The 18,921-nt window shown below is 51.9% G+C and overlaps 2 protein-coding genes across 6 annotated transcripts in view; both read right to left on the bottom strand.

Moving 5' to 3' along the window:
* Nucleotides 1–228: 228 nt before the first annotated feature.
* Nucleotides 229–17,379, bottom strand: scap (SREBF chaperone). 4 transcript variants are annotated; one of them, XM_068324444.1, is made up of 23 exons: nucleotides 15,116–15,312; nucleotides 14,173–14,373; nucleotides 11,952–12,072; nucleotides 11,713–11,870; nucleotides 11,421–11,641; nucleotides 11,241–11,346; nucleotides 10,984–11,156; nucleotides 10,068–10,194; nucleotides 8,946–9,058; nucleotides 8,765–8,859; nucleotides 8,464–8,562; nucleotides 7,786–7,998; nucleotides 7,321–7,706; nucleotides 7,095–7,244; nucleotides 5,927–6,128; nucleotides 4,596–4,711; nucleotides 3,952–4,495; nucleotides 3,775–3,860; nucleotides 3,623–3,705; nucleotides 3,381–3,547; nucleotides 3,225–3,305; nucleotides 2,946–3,152; nucleotides 229–2,147 (listed from the first exon to the last, which is right to left on the bottom strand). In XM_068324444.1, the coding sequence occupies exons 1-23, from the start codon at nucleotides 15,265–15,267 to the stop codon at nucleotides 1,902–1,904; spliced, it is 4,047 nt and encodes a 1,348-aa protein (XP_068180545.1). In that variant the 5' UTR covers nucleotides 15,268–15,312; the 3' UTR covers nucleotides 229–1,901. The 4 variants fall into 4 exon arrangements, with proteins under 4 accessions (XP_068180545.1, XP_068180546.1, XP_068180547.1 ...); XM_068324445.1 differs by lacking the exon at nucleotides 15,116–15,312 and adding an exon at nucleotides 17,201–17,379 and having other exon boundaries at nucleotides 3,381–3,705; XM_068324446.1 differs by lacking the exon at nucleotides 15,116–15,312 and adding an exon at nucleotides 15,319–15,637 and having other exon boundaries at nucleotides 3,381–3,705.
* Nucleotides 17,380–17,895: 516 nt separating this feature from the next.
* elp6 (elongator acetyltransferase complex subunit 6) overlaps nucleotides 17,896–18,921 on the bottom strand; it is a 2,036-nt gene continuing 1,010 nt past the window's right edge. For both annotated transcript variants that reach the window (XM_068323982.1, XM_068323983.1), the window contains exons 5-7: nucleotides 18,787–18,921; nucleotides 18,537–18,698; nucleotides 17,896–18,441 (exon numbers count right to left, since the gene is read on the bottom strand). The exon at nucleotides 18,787–18,921 is cut by the window's right edge and continues 64 nt beyond it. In XM_068323982.1, coding sequence (XP_068180083.1) covers nucleotides 18,316–18,441; nucleotides 18,537–18,698; nucleotides 18,787–18,921 — 423 coding nt within the window. In that variant the 3' untranslated portion in view covers nucleotides 17,896–18,315. The remainder of the gene's footprint in view (nucleotides 18,442–18,536; nucleotides 18,699–18,786) is intronic.

Genomic DNA, 18,921 nt, shown 5'->3' with positions numbered 1-18,921 from the left:
AAAACGATCCCGGCATGCCCCCCCCCCCATTCAGACAACTCCCCCTCGCCCTCAGGACGGCGTTCAGCCAATCAGAGGCGACGAAAGCAGCCGGATGGGACATCTACGCCTGTCGTCATGGTAACCCAGAACGTCTTAACAAGTGGATTATTTTTCTTCACCTGTAAATATAAAACAGCTAATCATTAATCACCAATAAAGAGATCAATAAATCCAATAGACGGCAGGTTCTGGTATCAAAGCCTCTTTATTGGAAAATTAGTAAAAAGTCTCCAACGTTACAAAATAGTCACTACATTACCTCAGAGCTACAGCCTGTGTAGATTGTAGACAGCCAATCAGAGGAGGGGAGGGGGGCGGGGCTACAGACTAGTTTCTTTTCCCTCAGCTGAAGAAACATCAGATATCTCCTTGTTTATTCAGCTTTGGGGGGGGGGCAGACACCCCCTAAATTCCACATTTTAAAGACAATTCAAGTTAAAAAGCCACGCCCACCCCCCCACCCCCCCTTGAAGGAATAGCTCCACATTTTGGGAAATACATGAATCCACTTTCTGGTGGAAAACAAAGGGTGAGAGGCATCCAGGGTGATGACTGGAATGTTACCAAAATGGGTACAAATAAAGTTTTTTCGATTTAAACTTGATTGAAAATGAGACAAAATGATTATAGAACATATTTTCAGAAACTTTACATGTATTTGGAGTTGTGACGTCACATTTGGTCTCAGGACTCGGTCTCTTTGTTTTCCACCAGAAGGTGAAAAAAAAATGTTTTAAATTTCCTAAAAAGTTTGCTGTAAATTCACATTTGCTAGAAAACAGAAGTAAACAAAAAAGAGCGACGCTCTGCTTCCCGCCTCTAAGAACCTCTTCTCTACCGTTAACGACAGATAGCTCAAAGCTAATAAATTAACCGGTTACAGTAACGGGGGGTGATGATGGGTGTCGGCCAGAGACGACATTTACATTCAGAGTTAAAAGTTATTTTTTTATCATAATCATTTTTAAACATTTCCTAGAATCACAGACGAACGTAAAGTTTGACGAATTTATTGATTCCGGCCAATAACTGACTGACTGAGGGATTGTGGGAAACCGTTGAGATGAGTTACAGTAAAAAAATTCAAGCAGACTGGAAATGGAGGTAGCCTGACCAGGGGCCACACAGGGGCCACCAGATCCCCTAAGCTAAGCTGGGGAAAGGAGGGAAAGTTCCTACGGTCCCCGAACATCACGCACCCAAATGCCCCTCCCCCGACAACTTATCTTTCATTTTATTGTTTTAGAAATGATTAAAGTCTCGTTTTAGAGCCGTTATTAGCGTTCATAAACAATCTGTTATTCAAAAGTGTATTGCTAATAAATAATAGATTTACATATACAAAAACAGCCCCGCCCCCTGCCCCTCCCCCAACTTATATAAACAGTTCTTCCTCGCACATCACCAACGCACTTTTGTTCTCAGCAGTTTTGCCATAAAAAGGGCCACAATCCATTCATTCAGTCACACACACACACACACACACACACACACACACACACACACACCGCTCACCTCAACACGCCGCGGCTGCACGTTTCTCGTCGGATGAATCGTCACAACGGGAATCAAAAACAAAAATAATAAGGAAAATAAGGAGACGGGTTCGTCTTCCTCTCTGGGTGGGCGGAGTCGCAAAGGAGCCCCACCCACTTCAGCAGCATCGAGGGCAGGGCCACAAAAACAAAACAAACAAAAGCACAAACCGGTGCGTCCTTGTAAACGTCACCTCCCGATAAAAACGCAGCAGGTCGCCGAGTCCTGGAGTCACTTCCTTCTGAATCCGACGCCGTCCCGTGATTGGTTCACGTCTCATCAGTGTCGTAGAACAACAAAAACGGAGGACCGCCCCCCCGTCCTCAGTCCAGCTTCTCCAGCACGGAGGGGACGTACACCAGGCTGAGCTCGCTGCCGAAGTCGCAGACGATGGCGGCGTTGTCGAGCACCAGCAGCTGGCGGACGCCCTGGCCGTCGCTGCCCGGCCCCAGGTAGACGGTCTGCAGCAGGTCCCCGAAGTGCAGGTCCCAGAAGGACACGCAGCCCTGGCCCCCCGTCACCAGCAGCGACTCGGAGATCACGCCCAGACTGGCGCCGCAGCCCGCCTCCTGCAGTGGGGGTGTGGGGGGGCGTGGCCGTTAAAGGGGGTGGAGCTCAAGCAATAACAGAAAATGGTGGCAGTTTTTGGGTTGTTTTGGTTCTTAACCCTTGAGAACTGTTAGGGGCCCAAAATGTTTTCTTTCTTTTATGTGTCAGAGGGCTAAATATATGAAGTTTTGCCAGTAATTTTATTTCATCTTTATTTTCTAAATATATTTATTTAGAATATTTAGAATGCTATTCTATACATTGAAAATGTATAGAATAGCAGATTTTCATTGTGTACACTCAATAACTTGAAATGGTCAAAAATGGTCCAATTGACTCCCATCACAACCACATACTTTTCATTTACTACAATCATATATTTTTACATATTATATATGTATATTCATCCAATAGTTGTAATAACTATCAGAAGTATGACATTGTGCACTAACTTAGACATATTCCATATTTTGTGTTTTTCCCATCGGAAGAAAAACAGCGTTCTAAAGGCAAATTCCATATAAACATATAATTTAAAAAAAATTTTTTTTAAATATATATCTATAAATAGGAATGAAGTAATGGAAAATTAAACTGATGTACTGAAAGAATAAAAAATATTTCTGAATTACACTTTTTTTTACACTTTAATGAGACGGCCCTTTTGTGACCTGATTAGTTAACGTGTGTAGTCGTTTTAACAGGACCTTCAGGGTTAAATGACAAGGTCGCAAGTTGTAAAAAAAAAAGCTGTAAATTCGAAACCCTTGAATTTCCCACAATGCATTGCTGTCCTGTGATTGGCCGGACAGCCCTACCTGCTGTATGGAGTACAGCTTGATGCCGGTGTTGCGGTCCCAGACGCAGATGAGGTCGTCCAGCCCAGAGCTGATGACGCAGGAGGTGGTGCAGACCAGCGAGGTCACGTCGCCGCGGTGACCGTAAACATGGCTGACGCGGCTCCCCGTCAGGACGTCCCACAGGCAGATGGCGCCGTCCTGCCCGCCGCTCGCCAGTACCATCGTCTGGGGGGGAGAGCGTGTTAGCGCGTTGAGACGGTTAGCGAATCAACCGTGTTAGCGTCGTTGGGGGCGCACCTGGTCGATGTAGACGGCGGTGACCCCCCCGGCGTGACCCTGGAGGGTGAAGAGGCAACACGAGTCCTCCAGCCGGTAAATCTGAAAGAGCAGAAAAGAAGGGGTTACCCCTGATGTGACGCCGGGAATGTGGTGACGTTGCCGCGGCATCGCTACCCGGACGGTGTGGTCCTGGCTCCCCGTGACGACACGCCCTGCCGCCGCTCGCAGCACCGTGATTGGCTTCTGGTGGGCGCACTGCACGGAGCGCGTCAGCTGACAGCTGATCACGTCCTCGCTGCTGTAGCAGGGTGAGGGGGGCACACTGCCCCGCCCAGGAGCGCCTAGAAGAGGAGGAGACGGGGTGGAATCACTCAAACCAGATGAACCCGGCGTCACGGCGCCCCCCGGTGGCTCACCGCGGTACTGCAGCAGACACAGAGGCTTGTTGATCTCCACGGTGAAGAAGTCCAGAGACCCGTTGAGGCGCGCCGCCACGATCCTGAGGGCGAGGAGGAGCATCATCAGCGCGACGGAACCGACACCTAAACGTGGGGGGGGGGGGGGTCACCTGTTGTTGAGGAAGGCGAGGGCCGTGATCCCGGACGCTCCATCGTCGTTGCAGCAGCGCAGCGATCCCTCGACGGCGTCCCACAGCTGCAAGCGAACACAGTGTTAGCTTAGCGCGCCGTTAGCACGGGGCGGGGCGTATCGCTCCGGCAGTGACGGGGTTAAAGCGTCCACCCACCTCCAGCTTCCCGCTGCTCCGCCCGGCGGCGATCAGGTTTCCCCTCAGCTCAAGGGCCCAGACGGAGCTCTCCCAGTCGGCCGCCGCCCCTCCCTCGGCGAGGGCCGTCCTCTCCTGGGGGGGGAAGGGGGCGTCGCCGCCCAGGCTGGGAGTCCTCTGCAGCGGCGGCGAGGAGGAGGAGGCGGAGGAGGGGGTGGGGTAGGCGGAGGGCGACGGCGACTCGTGCTCCATGTAGGCGCGCTCCACCAGACCCCCGAAGTCGAAGCCCCCCCGGGGGGGCGTGGCCAGGTGGGAGGGGGGCTGGAAGGTGAAGTTGGTGTCGATCAGGGGGGTGAGGTCAGGCTGGTCCGTGAACAGGGCGGGCCGGAGGGGGGAGGGGGCGGAGCGGCGTCGCAGAGGGCGCTCGTCCTCCTCCGATTGGCCGTCGCCAGCGGCGACCGTGGGGGGGCCGTCGGGGAGGAAGCACTCGGAGTCGGCGGCGGCGCTCAGGGCCTCCCACACGTCACGCTGCTCCCAGCAGCCACTGCTGCTGCTGCGCCGGAGCCTGGGGGCGGGGCAGAGAGCGGGAAAGCAGATGTCAGCGTGGTCCAATCAGAGAGGACCACGCCCCCGTAAACACAACAGGGGCTCCGCCCCCTCCTCACCCGTTCTTAGGGATGACCGTCAAGCAGTCGCCCGTCTGGGCGTCCCACACCCGGATCTGTCCCGCCAGGCAGCAGCTAGCGAGTAGCATCCCGTCGCTAGCCAGACACTCGATGTCCTGCAAGACAGAAGACGATTGGCTGAGAGGAGGAAACAGATACAGGAAGTCCTCAACATATGAACATTCAGAGATACGAACAAACGCACTTCACCATATCCAACGATCGTACTGCAGTTCCGCTGTCTGCCACAACCCCCACGGGGGCAGCAACACTACACGCTACAGGTTTTACAGTGGTCAGTCTGAGGGAATAGTACTTAAGTATTTACAGTAGTAAAAACATTACTGTAGTATTTACAGTAGTAATGACATTACTGTAGTATTTACAGTAGTAAAAACATTACTGTAGTATTTACAGTAGTAATGACATTACTGTAGTATTTACAGTAGTAAAAACATTACTGTAGTATTTACAGTAGTAATGACATTACTGTAGTATTTACAGTAGTAATGACATTACTGTAGTATTTACAGTAGTAATGACATTACTGTAGTATTTACAGTAGTAATGACATTACTGTAGTATTTACAGTAGTAATGACATTACTGTAGTATTTACAGTAGTAAAAACATTACTGTAGTATTTACAGTAGTAATGACATTACTGTAGTATTTACAGTAGTAAAAACATTACTGTAGTATTTACAGTAGTAATGACATTACTGTAGTATTTACAGTAGTAAAAACATTACTGTAGTATTTACAGTAGTAATGACATTACTGTAGTATTTACAGTAGTAATGACATTACTGTAGTATTTACAGTAGTAATGACATTACTGTAGTATTTACAGTAGTAATGACATTACTGTAGTATTTACAGTAGTAATGACATTACTGTAGTATTTACAGTAGTAAAAACATTACTGTAGTATTTACAGTAGTAATGACATTACTGTAGTATTTACAGTAGTAAAAACATTACTGTAGTATTTACAGTAGTAATGACATTACTGTAGTATTTACAGTAGTAATGACATTACTGTAGTATTTACAGTAGTAATGACATTACTGTAGTATTTACAGTAGTAATGACATTACTGTAGTATTTACAGTAGTAATGACATTACTGTAGTATTTACAGTAGTAATGACATTGAAATGACTTCAAATTGAGATCATAGATTGAAACTTAATAAATAACGACTTATGAACAATTCTACTTATGAACAGCTTCTGTGAACCGGTTGTGTTTGTATGTTGAGGACTTCCAGTAATAGTAAAAACACATGGTTCCATCAGCGGTTGAGTGGGCGGGGCCAGTGGTTCCTCACCATGCTGTGGCCCCTCAGCAGCAGCGGTGAGATCTCGCTGACGGGCGGTGAGTAGCCGTAGTCATCACATGGCAGGTCGCCGCGGCGACGCCGCCCGTGAACGGCGCCGTTCTGGCCGTAGTTCCGCGGGCAGAGAACCCGGTAGAGACAGAAGAGCAGGAGGACCAGCACCACCCCCGCCGCCAGGCCCAGAGCCGCCACCCTGAGGGGGGGGGGGACAGAATCATAAAACACAAAAGTGTGTGCAAACGTCTGGAGCCTCCGACATTAAGCCCCGCCCCCTCCACGCCAAGTTATTTTTTAAACAAACATCACACCCCCCTGTAAGATGAACTCCTCATCAATCAACCAGACAGACGGAGAACCGAAAGGCTCAGAGAAGTTCTGCACCCCCTCGCCGCTCACAGCGTGACCCGGGTGGCCTGCCCACGCCACGCCCAGGCCACGCCCACTGGAACGTGGCACAAGCCAGATGAAACCTGGCAGAGCGGTGTGACTTCTACCCACAGAACCAGTTCCGACGCTCGACGAACTCAACCCGTCGTCCGACCGAGGTCAGGAGGCGGAGCCACGGCGGTACTTCCTGTCTCTGAGACGGTGCACAGGAAATGATGGGACGGAGGGAATCACATGACTTCCTGTTACCGTTCTCTTGTCGTATTCACACATCGTTTCTAGGGATTAGAAGATAATCCCGTTCGCTCGTCTTTATCGCGGCGTCCTCGCCGTGAAGGTCTTAACCCTGACCCGAGCGCCGGCTGATAGCCTTCCTATCAGCTGAGAGGTGAGACCTTCAGACGCGTTTGTTGGAGCGCCGTGTGGGACAGGAAGTACCGACCTCAACCTCAGGTCAGCTGACTCCGCCCCCTCCAGGTGAGGAAGACAGAAGATGATTTCAAGGTCCGCCCACAATCAGTTCAACGACACACACGGCCGTGACCCTGTGTGTGTGTGTGTGTGTGTGTGTGTGTGTGTGTGTGTGTGTGTGTGTGTGTGAGAGACGATAAACGATAAGGCCTAATTTTCACTGACAAGCTCCGCCCATCTCTCCCCGATAAAAAACGTGACTCGATGCCTGTGGCAGCCGGTGAGTTAAAGACGGTTCCCATGGTGACGGTAACCACGGTAACCTCCCATCAGGACCCCGCTGGGGGTGTTCTGGACCTACTTGTAGAGGGTGAGGTCCGTCTGGAGGTCCGCCGACACTTTGGGAAGCGGCGGGGGGGGGTGCCTGGTGTCCTGGGGGTGTCGCGTCTCGATAGCCTCCTGGGGGGTAAGGTGCACGGTTACCGGGACGACCGGCAGGATGCTGATGTACCTGAAACGGGACGAACAGAGACGGTGAGTCACCCCCCTGGACCGCCCCATCGCGCCCCCCCCCCAGCGTCACTCACCTCTTGGCCAGGGTGATGTTGTAGTAGCCGAACAGCGAAGGCCAGTGCCTGAAGGAGAGCCGCCTCCACCCCTCCTCGTCCTCCGCCCCCCAGGTGATCTGGGGCACAGGGGGCGGAGCCTGGGGGATGGGCCCCGCCCTGGCGGCGCCGGGGTGTCCCTGTGATTGGTTTTCAGGCAAGGGCGTGGGATCCGGCGGGGGGTGGATGCTGAGGGTGCTGGTGGGGTCTCCCCCGCGGAAGACGGGGCCCACGCTCAGGTGGGGGGGCAGGCCGGCTCCCCCGGAATCTCCCAGGGGGCTTTGCTCCGACACCTGCGCCGCCAGGTAGGTGCGGATCCCGGCCGGGTCGGTGTAGACCAGGATGCCGATCCAGATGACAGTACCGGCCTGGGGGGGGGGGGGACGGTCAGATGATCGGTCAGATGTTCTGATTGGTTCAGCGCTGTAGCGGGGGGCGTGGCCTCACCATAATGACGCGCTGCGCGATGCGCGTGCGGGCCAGGAAGTAGACGACACGCAGCCTCTTGGGGAGACGCAGGTTCCTGAAGGCCGGCGTCTGCAGGGTGATGGTGTGGGGGGAGGGCCGCGGGGGAGGGGGCACCTCGCGTGGGCGAAGGGGGCCGGGCTTCGGCGGGGGAAGTCCCGCCTCCGCCGGCAGACGGCGGTTCAGGTCGGCCAGCTGTGGGGGGAGGGGAGACGTCTGACCGGATCTCGTTCTGTACCACGTGTTGGCGGATGGATACGTCAGACTACTGTATCAGAAATAGTCCGTTCGCTGGACTTCTGACATACTTAATATTCTTCTGGATTATCTTAAACTTTACTCATATGTGGGATTATGGGATTATGGAGCTAAAGAACCTGTCGGGCCACTGAGCTAAACTCCTATGAAAGGTTTCTGTGTGTGTGTGTGTGTGTGTGTGTGTGTGTGTGTCAGGTTGCGACACAATAAGAGGTTTTCACCAGTGGGGGAGCCGTGATGTGAAACTATGTGCTGAACTCTGCGTGACCCCGCGTGTGAACCTAGCTACGTGTGCTAACAGTTAGCCACACTAGCGCTCCTGTTGACACACGACACACCTGTGATGACAGTCGTGCTTTAATGGATGCGAGCTGACGGGGGCGGGGTCAGGTGACCTCTCACCTCCATGCGCCGGATGTCGATGGACAGGACGGTGGTGAAGAAGAACATCTGCAGGAAGAAGTCGGACACCAGACCCACGACGGCGAACAGACAGAACTCCTGGGGGGGGGGGGCAGCGGAGACGTGAGAGTAGAACCAACAACCCACCGTAGTTTGATCACCTGCTCAGATTGAGTCGAGTTTTCATGTTTAAATCTTTTTTCTCATCTGACTTTTATTGTGAAATCTGACCCCTGACTTCCTGTTTGGCCAGGATATGGCTGCAGTAAAACGTCCTGTCTGTTTTGGGGGGGTCCGTTACCTGGATGGCCGGGACCAGAGTGAAATACCCGATGAGGATGATGCAGAGCTCGGTGGCCATGTTCTTCATGATGAACCAGCTCTCGTTGCTCAGGCCTGGGGGGTTGGGGGGCAGAGGAGACAGACGCTCAGTGGTTGTCGGGGTAACGCTCCGATCAATCAACAGATCGCCGACCTCTCACCCTGAGCGATGCGGAGCTTGACCTCCAGGTCGACGGGGGTGGACACCACCGACTTGGTGAGCACCAGGACATTCTCCAGGCCGATCACCACCACCAGGTAGGGGAAGATCTCCCTGCAGACGGGGGGGGGGGGCAGATATTCAAGGCAGGAAACATTTAATGACGGCAGAGATGAAATGAATAGATTAGCTTTTATTGTGGCGGTGCAGCGTAACTGGGTCAGAGAGGAAGTTACATCATAACAAACAACTCGTCTGCACACGTCGCGCCGCTGCAGGTCAGTGGTTGGACGGCGGTGAGCCGTGATCACGCCACAGCCACTCGCTAGCAGCTCAGCAGCGATTGGACGACGGCTACGGATCAATATGGATGTAAACATGACGTCCCACTGATGGCCACGCCCCCCCGACCCCGTCTGCATCACGTTTGACCTTACTGCCCCCCCCTTTACTGGAAACATTAACATAGATCCATGAGAGTCGAGGCAGAGGAAGTCAGTAAACGTGTGTGTGTGTGTGTGTGTGTGTGTGTCTGTGTGTGTGTGTGTGTGTGTGTGTGTGTGTGTGTCTTTCTGAGAACAACAGAACCCACGGTGATGAAACCGTTAGCGGTCGACCGCGACAGTAAATCCTAGTCCTAATCTCCGGTTTGCAATAATTTTCTTGTCAGAGAATATGTTGGATTAGCTCCGCCTCCTCCTCCTCCTCTTAGAACGATTATTGATTATAATATTCCCCCTTAGACATTTTTATTTTCACACTTCCTCTTTCTGATTTGCCAACTCTCACTTGTCGTCTGGCCCAAAAGCAAAAATGTGTGACGTAGCTCCAGTTTAACGGACGACGTTCAATCAAACCACTTCCCTCCGCCTCACAGCCGGGCTGTGATTGGTCGATTGGTCGTGATAAAATCCTGATCTCACTTCTAAACTAAGAGCGACATCGTGCATTTTGTTTCACGAGCTGAACGAACAAACCGAGCTTCTTTCGTGAACGTTTCTCGGAGGACGTTTTCAGTCTTCGCTGATGACGACATGTTTTAACACCATGTGACAGACAAACCCACGGGGGGGGGAGTGGAACCCGCTGGTAGTTCAAAAGAAGGGAGCGGTTGGCGTCCTACCCGCCGTTGAGCGTGGGCGTCAGGCCGAACAGCGTGCAGAGCCCCACCGACATGAGCAGCGAGCTGAGGACCGTCACCACGGCCGCCAGAGCCAGCCCCCACTTGGACTTCACCATGTCGATCTTACCTGCAGGGGGGAAGAAGAAGAAACATTTTTACCTCCACCAATTCCCGGATTTCTACATCAGTTTGATTGCAGTATTTTCTGGACTTTTTCACACAAACACAAAACGACAAGCCGTGTTTTCTTTCTACCGAACAGAAAAGAGCAGTCACTAAAATGTTCAGAATTTATCTGTGTAATAATCTCAAGTTACACCTCAACGCGCGTCGCTTACGTTGGTTCAAAATAAGTTTCTTTTATAATGTATTTGGTGCGATTTATATTCAGGCGCGCTCAATTATGGTATGTTTTCCTGAAAAACCTGATTTACACAATCAGACAAATGCATCTGCATCTTGCACGCCAAAAAAATTCAGATTTACCAAAAACAATAATAAACTCCATCTTTACTAATTTATGTAAAAAAGTATTTTTGACAAATTTGTCAAAGTTCTACTAGGACCTTACTTTTCAAAAGTTAGATTTTTGTGTTATTTCATAGTTCAGCCTTTAAAGGGTTAAATTATTTAACCCTAATCATTTACGACAGTGAATCTGAGTGTGAAAATGAATTTGGTGTGTTTTGAGTGTGTGTTCATTCGTTTGGATTGGCGGTAGGTGAGTGCGGTCTGACAGTGGTGAACAAGGTTCTCGCACGAGGATTATCCAACACCAGACGGGAATAACCTTGGCACAAAAACACGCGACTAATCTGTGGCATGATTCTGAGATTAAGCAGCGCGAGTCGGGATGAAGAAGACGGAAGAACCAGGAGGAAGAGGAGGAGGAGGAGGAGGAGGAAGCAGCACTGACGTGTGGAGAAGTAGATGTATGCGAACAGGATGATGTAGGTGGTGACGAGCGGGATGAGCTCCGGGATGCCGATCTCCTCCTTGAAGTGGACGTGGACCATGTGATCGTCTCGGAGGCTGCAATTGGCCGAGGGGTGGAGCTGCTTCAGGCGGGCGCGCAGGCTGCCCAGGAACCTGCATGAGTCGAGACGGACGCCATCGTTAGCATCAACGACTCCAGAAACAGACGGACGGCGTCCCTCCTGGGGGGCGACTCACCCGGCGTCGTAGGTGGAGAGCACCAGGGTGATGGTGTAGGTCACCACCCGCTTCCTGTTGTAGTGGCTGACCCCCGTGTGCTTCCCCGGGACGCCGAACAGCAGGTCTGAAAAAACAGCGAGGAACATGAGTGGCAGAACGTTTGAGGCTACCCCCGCTACCCCCTCTGGCCCCGCCCACCTCGCAGCGTGGCCGAGGTGTGCAGGCCTTTGGGCTCGTGCTTCTGGATGGTCCTGATGGGGTCGGGGTCCGAGTCGAACAGCTCGCGCTGGTTCTGCCAGTAGTTGCCGGGGGAGACCAGCAGACAGCCGTGTTCGGGCAGCACCGACTGCATCCGGCGTAACCCCGGAAACAGATCGCTCACCTGCAGGCACAGCGACTCCAGGCTGCGGGGGCCCGAGCTGCACGAACAGGACGTGAATTAAACGGACTTCCTGTTTGAGCCGCGTCATCGGCCGCGTGGCGCCCCTACCCGTCGGCGTGGACGTGGTTCCGGATCTCCTCCAGCAGGCTGAAGGCGCGGCCCAGCGGCGACCGGAACACGTCCACCGGGACCAGGCTGCTGTCCCACGGAGACACCGCCGCCTTCACCAACACCTGCTGGATGTACGCCACCGGGGGGCCCCGGTACTGCACACACACACACACACAGAGTCAACACACACCTGTGTGTGAAGCGTTTCCATAAACATGAGCTACACTTTCTCCTACCCAGTCGGGCCGCTCTCCCAGGTCTCCCTGAGGCTCATGGGAAGGGACACTGTAATCCCGCACCCCGGTGGTGAACTCCACGGGACCCGTCCCGGGCAGGGGCAGCCTCAGTAAGGGGTAACTGGGAGGGGCAAAAAGAAACGGGGTGAGAAGAAGTTCACGTCCAAACAGAGTCTGTGTTTGTAGGTTCTACTGGAGGTTCTACTGGAGGTTCTGCTGGAGGTTCTGCTGGAGGTTCTGCTGGAGGTTCTGCTGGAGGTTCTACTGGAGGTTCTACTGGAGGTTCTACTGGAGGTTCTACTTCACGTCTCAAATCTGATCCAAACAGGACAGATACTTGGTTTTCTAGTTCCTCATCCTGACACCACGTGTATTTGGGGGCTGTTTCAGAGCTGAAACGTGCCGGTATTGATCCCTAGAATGCTAATCTGACAGAAGCTATCCCAACATGCACCTCCACGAAGAGGTCAGAGGTCGACCAGGAATGGCTGTTTGCTGTTATCCCTCCTGAACCCGCTGACCTCCTGCTGCCGGACCAGAAACCACCTCTGAACACACCAAGTGTGTTTCAAACAATCCACCAAACACGTGACACGCGTGTGTGTGTGTGTGTGTGTGTGTGTGTGTGTGTGTGTGTGCGTGCTTGTGTGTTCAAGGTGTGTGTGGACACACAACCAGCCCCTCCGGTGTTTCTTGCCTGATGAGACCCACCCCACCCCCGTTTCTCCTGGAAACGGGTGGAACTTATGAAACAAGTTCCCTTTGAGAGCGTGTGTGTGTGTGTGTGTGTGTGTGTGTGTGTGTGTGTGTGTGTGTGTGTGTGTGTGTGTGTGTGTGTTGAAACAGCGTTAGGTAACCCTGACACATAAGTAACGGGCTGAACTTTCGTTGGCGTCAGGAGGGACTGATAGATAATGAAGCTCCACGCCCCCCCGTGATGGAGAGAACAGCGTCTTTGTTTCGTCCCAGCATTCCTTCTCTCTGCTGGATGATCATGTGACCACAACCATCATGTGACCACAACATGCCCAAAACCACCAGAACCTCACAGACCAACCCCACGTCAGCGTGTGACGTAGTTATGAGAAGAGCAGCGTCAACGTATCCATCCGCCAACACGTGGTAAAGAACGAGATCCGTCTCACTGATGTCGTATCCCTCCACCAAAGCGGTGGTGTCCTGAAGCTCAACTCGTATCTCATATTTTGCTGAGGCGGCGTGGCGTGGCGATGACGCAGCGGCCCCCGGCGGGTACGTCCTCGTCAAACAGCCGTCTCACCGTCAGCCGTTCCTGAAACTCGTCATCGATGAACCAGAGAATTAAAGACGCTCTACTTTTCGTAGAAACCCTGACCTGATGAAGGTTTTGCGTTCAGAAACCAGACGTGTGACCTGATTCCCTCCATTCCTGACGAGCGTCCGGGTTTAGAAAAACCCTCCTGTATTTGAGATGCGATGTGATTGGTGGAACCTTTTCTCGCCTGCAGGTGGAGGTGCATGCGATAAGCGTGTGCTGAGTCAGCAGGATTAACCGTTATCTAATCGGCCAAACGGACGCCGTCGTGTCACTCTGGTGTAATTTCCTGTTCCTTTGGAACTATGTGTGTCAGTTAGACCCCCCCCCCCCCACACACACACACACACACACACCCCCGGCGCTCCGAGGTCACTGTACCTCCACAAAGCCTTCTATTGTGCCCCCCCCCACCCCACCCCCCACCCCCCGACAAGCAGATGGACGGACGGGCCTCCCGTTCTCACGAAGCCCTTTTCTCACAGTCTTCTGCTCCAGTCCTGCCTTCAATACCCCCCCCCTCCCTCCAAGGTTGGTTTTCTCACACCCCCACCCTGCTGGAAGGTGCACCGAGGACACGGCGCCACAGGCGTGTTTCGGATGCTTTGATAACGCGTTCGTGATGACGCCAGACGCGGTTTTGTGTTCGCTCCAGGTTTATCAGGAAGTAGATCCATGTGGTCGCCGTTAGCAGAGCGCCGTCAGCAGAGCGCCGTCAGCAGAGCGCCGTCAGCAGAGCGCCGTTATTAGAGTGCCGTTAGCAGAGCGCTAACGTCCAGCTGGATCATCCTGATGTAAAAAACACCTGAACTATTCCAAACTAGACTTTTTAGCTCATTCTAAAGCAGGAGTTTAAATTCATACCAGCCATGAAACAAATACACCTGACGGACTCCCCCAGCTCTCTAAACGCGGTCGGAGACTCACCAGCAGGTCAGGATGCTGGCGGAGGTGAAGAGGATGATGGGAACTGGGTAGGACGCGCACAGCAGCCCGTGGCGGTAGAACGCCGCCGAGATCTTCTCCCTCAGCCGCTCGCGCAGCGTCATCCTGGCGGACGGGGTCAACTCCCAGCCATCGGGAGGCGCCGGGCGGCCGAGGACGGAGCGGCGGGGGGCATCCAGGGACCTGGGGGGGGTACAGGTCAGTTAAAACGTTACTGAAAGAGTTAAATTCAAATAATCTTGGAGTCAAAAAATCATCAGCTTGTGAGGAATTATAGGGAATTCTGGGAACGCCGACATCCGAACGCTTTCTCCTGTTTGCAGACGATCTCTGACATCGTAAACAAACCGCCGCGGGTCGGTTTCCATGCCGACGGCGAGCGCAAACAGGTGTCGCATTCACACGGCGAGGAATCCGCCGTCCTAAACATGTTATTTTGTTGCGTTCTTCACGTGTGTCCTCACACGCCGCTGAAGTACAGGCCTGCTGTGTTTCCATCCACGTGTCAGGACACACGGCTCATTCAGCAGCAGGAAAAATAAAAAACAAAAACAGGGTGTCGACGCATTCCCTCCAGACGGAAACATCCCAACATCTTTGCGGGACGGTTGGACAAACGGAAAGAAATGTTTGACCTCCGTGAAGCTGAAAGAGAAAACTTTTAAAACTCAAAATGAAAACAAGCAGCAGAGATTAAAACAAAGCAAGAGCGAAAAAAATAATTCAAACATTTGCTTTGCAGAATTATTTCTGCCTCGGATTTAAAAAATCTTTTGGCTCCTCTGCCCAATCCGTGCCTCTGTTTGCTCAACAGACTTATCCTTATCTGCACACACACACACACACACACACACACACACACACACCGGCCACATGCGAGCAGGAATCGTGTTCACGTTTCACACACAAACGCCTCAGATCGTACCCGACGACGACACACCGGGTTATCTCTCTGCCCCGCCACAGTTTGAGCGCACAAACGTCGGGTTTTGTCGCGGTGTTGTGAACGCAGCGCTCCTCTCTCGGCTCAGCGTGTGCGACTGCTCGGCCCGTCCCCTCAGGGGGCAACGGAAACATTCCCCAGGAGGAATCCGCCTCCGGAGCCTCCTGATGTGTTGTTATAAATACCCGGCGCGGTGAAAACAGCCCCCCTCCCGACAGGCTGAGAGCGATCTGAGATTCAAGCAGGGAAAATCCACCCCAGGACAGATCAGAACTTTTCAGGGAACGCCTCCATCGTCTCCTTGGCTGCGTGTGGCGGCGTTCCACAGGTGTCACAGCCGGTCCTGAGTAGGCAAAGGCTCAGCAGCATCTCCGTCAGTCAACTAATCCAGGATTGAGCCGATCGGAAACACAGTGAAGCAGGACTGTGGGCCCGAGGCCAACCCCCACGGCTTCAGAAACGATCACAACCAGCACGGAAAGTGAAAGCCACCCAGAGCCCGAGCCAGAGCGGCGGTGTTGTTTCGGATCCTCTGGCAGGTCACCAGCGATCCCATTCTTTCCAGCCAGATGGGGCTGGGATGTAGCAGCTACTACCGGTGAGGGAATGAAAACATTCCTGCTTAATCCCACCAAATGAATCCGTATCAGCAGCTTAAATGGGAGAGATGCCGATTCTGCGGAAAATGGAGAAAAAAACCTCAGCTTACCTCTTTTCAACGCTCCATAATATACCCAGCTTGAAGGCATCTCCTGGGTTTATGGACTCCAAAGGCATGATGGGAAATTTAGTTTCATTTACATGCCTGAATGAAGTATTCTGAGATCATCTAGAGCGTTAGAATTCCACATGATAACGTGGAGGCATTCTGCTTGACTGGAGCAGAGCTGTGGATGCACAGATGATCATCACAGCCTTTTACAGCCGGGCTGAAGGAGGACGCGTCCTGTCAATCAGTAACCTCACTGTAACAACGGGCGACACGGAACACCCCACCCCCCAAAAAGAGTTTCTTTATTTCTAAGAAATCCTTCAAAGAAACTGTTTTGAAGTGTGTTAAATTAGCCCGAGTGGTGAAATAAACCGCCACGGGACGGTGAACACACGCCGGGATGAACGAGCTGACGCAACCCGGTTGCAACATCACCTGTCAGGGACGAGCTACCGCGGCGCCCCGGTCCGCAAACAAACGCACCCTCTCCCGTGTGTCACCTAGCTACGGCTAGCTTAGCTACGGCAGCGCTGCTGAATACAGCTAGCTAACGTCAGCTAACAGCCTCTTAATTAGCGCTCCCACAACTTTAAGGACACAAAAGTAATTTTAACACGTCGTCATGACAACAAAAATTAAATTCCAACACAAAAATTCCCCACTTTCTTCACGTAATATTTGTTTTAACAGCACAAGCGATGTTTAGCTCGCTAATGACGAGCGGGCGACCGAGTCGGTGCCTGAGTAAAAAAGAATTCCACCACCAAAACAACTTTAAAAATAACGCAGTTATTATTTTAATACATTCAAATTTCATCTATTCAAATATATTCAAATATAATATATTTAAATACACCCACTGGAGTGTTATCTTACTTACACCTTTAATTTACCTGTAAACATTTGATGGCAAAACGCTACTAGCTAGTAGCCACAGCTACACGACTAGCACCTGTCTAAGTTAGGTTGTTCGTGAACCTGCGTGTCAACAAAGACATTTGTGCGCATAATAAATTAAATTAACCAGTACATAAAACGAATTTATACATGAAATGTTGTGATTTAACATGACCGGATTAATTTGATGTGAACTGTGAAACATTGGACTACTTTTAAGCTAACAGCACCACATTAACACTGAAGTTAGCTAGCTTAGCACGGTGACGTCTATGATTGAATATGGTCCAGGATAAAACCCGGATTCGACAAATAAACATGAGCTTCTGAACCACTGGTGTCCATCCAGCTCTGTACCATCAGGTGTTTCATCAGCTGCCATGCTTTCCTCCGTCACGGAGCTAATGGCTACATAGCTGGTGTGATGCTAATGCTAGCTGACTCGTTCGCACACTTGCCTGGTTAAACGTCAGGAACTCCCATCGGTACTCGTTTCTGTTGCGCTTCAGGATCAGCCGGTGAACGTCCGCTGCTAATCCTTTATTCCGGGACGTTAACGGGAGGTTTAGTCGGTGCCGTGGACGTGATGCTGACTGACGGTAGGAGCTCCAGAGCCCCGGTAGGACCTCTCCACTCCGACCTCTCCACCGACTGGACAGCAGCGACACGGCGACCCCTAGCGGCCACACTGGGAACTACACCCGCTGCGCTTTGTTTTAGACATCAATTCTTACAATGAGGAAAAGACAGGAGACAGAGCTGGAGGTAGCAGAGATGAAGATGCTGAGGTTCTCTCTGGGAGTGACCAGGAAGGATAGGATCAGGAATGAGTCCATCAGAGGGACAGCACATGTTAGAGGTTCTGGAGATAAAGTCAGAGAGGCCAGACTGAGATGGTTTGGACATGTCCAGAGGAGAGATAGTGAATATATTGGTAGAAGGATGCTGAGTTCTGAACTGCCAGGCAGGAGGCCTAGAGGAAGACCAAAGAGGAGGTTTATGGATGTAGTGAAAGAGAACATGAAGGTAGTTGGTGTGAGAGAAGAGGATGAGAAGACAGGGTTAGATGGAGGACACTGATTCGCTGTGGAGACCCCTGAAGGGAAAAGCCCAGAGGAGAAGAAGAAGACGATCAATTCTTACAGTCTTCATTATTATCTTTCCCTTTATTGATCAGCAATATATCAGCCATGAATACAATAATATCAACAAAAATAACTCATGTTCTGCATTCATACGCTCAAGGGATCCGTCTGACATCAATACATAAAGTGAGTTTTGTGATTCCAACGTTTGGGTTGGTATCTGAGTTTTGAAACCAGTATTGAATGTGAAGCCTTTAGCGAGCCACTGGCGTGCTAATGGTGAAGAACTCCACTGGAGGAGTTGTTGGGGAGATGACATCATCGTCACAACATCAGGAGACTGACGTGCCGTTCAGGTTTGGACGATCAGATCACTCCTCTTTCTTCCAGACTGTCTGAGTCTTTGACACCAGCAGGCTTCCAAATGTGGTCAGATGGTTTGTGAAGTTCACCAACCGAGAGTTAGTTGTTCAAGTGAGACCAAACAGTCAGAGGACAGCGCTGGACGTCCCCCGAGCGAAGAAGGAGGCCCCTTTATCGTTCACTTTGTACTGAAAGAGTTTCCTGTGTGTGTGGGGCTCGTCACGTCGTCTCCTCCTCCAACACACCTCCAACTGAAAACAGATTGATTCATAAAGACCATCATTAGATTATCAGAAAAAGTTTGTGTGTTCCTATAATGATGTTCGATCGGGACGGAAAAACACACCTGTCCATGTATGTCCCTGCAGAAACCAGTCGGCAGACCCTGTACGTGGAGGGCCAGGCTGCACTGGTGGGTCAAGCCCTTCAGAAGTCTCTCCGGCCCCTCATCGTCTCCTTCATCTGCCTCCTCCTCCCCGTCGCAGCGCGTCAGCATCACCGCGTTGCCCTGCAGGAACACGGATACGATGATGTCATCCTAACGCCGCCTCCTTTAAATCGATGACGGTCCAAAAACAGAGAGAATGCTGGGAAACCTTCAGCTGGGAGCAGACGGCGGCGCGGCAGTAGTGGCTGAAGTCCAGCACGGCTCCGACGCTCACCCCCAGGCTCAGGAGGACGCTCAGGTCGTCCACCAGTAGCACCGGGGGGCCCCAGTCCTCACCTGCCCC

Source organism: Antennarius striatus, chromosome 9 (assembly GCF_040054535.1).
Source record: "Antennarius striatus isolate MH-2024 chromosome 9, ASM4005453v1, whole genome shotgun sequence".
Taxonomy (NCBI): Eukaryota; Metazoa; Chordata; class Actinopteri; order Lophiiformes; family Antennariidae; genus Antennarius; species Antennarius striatus.
Note: the sequence above shows the minus strand (reverse complement) of the source record. Positions and strands in the feature narration are given on the sequence as shown.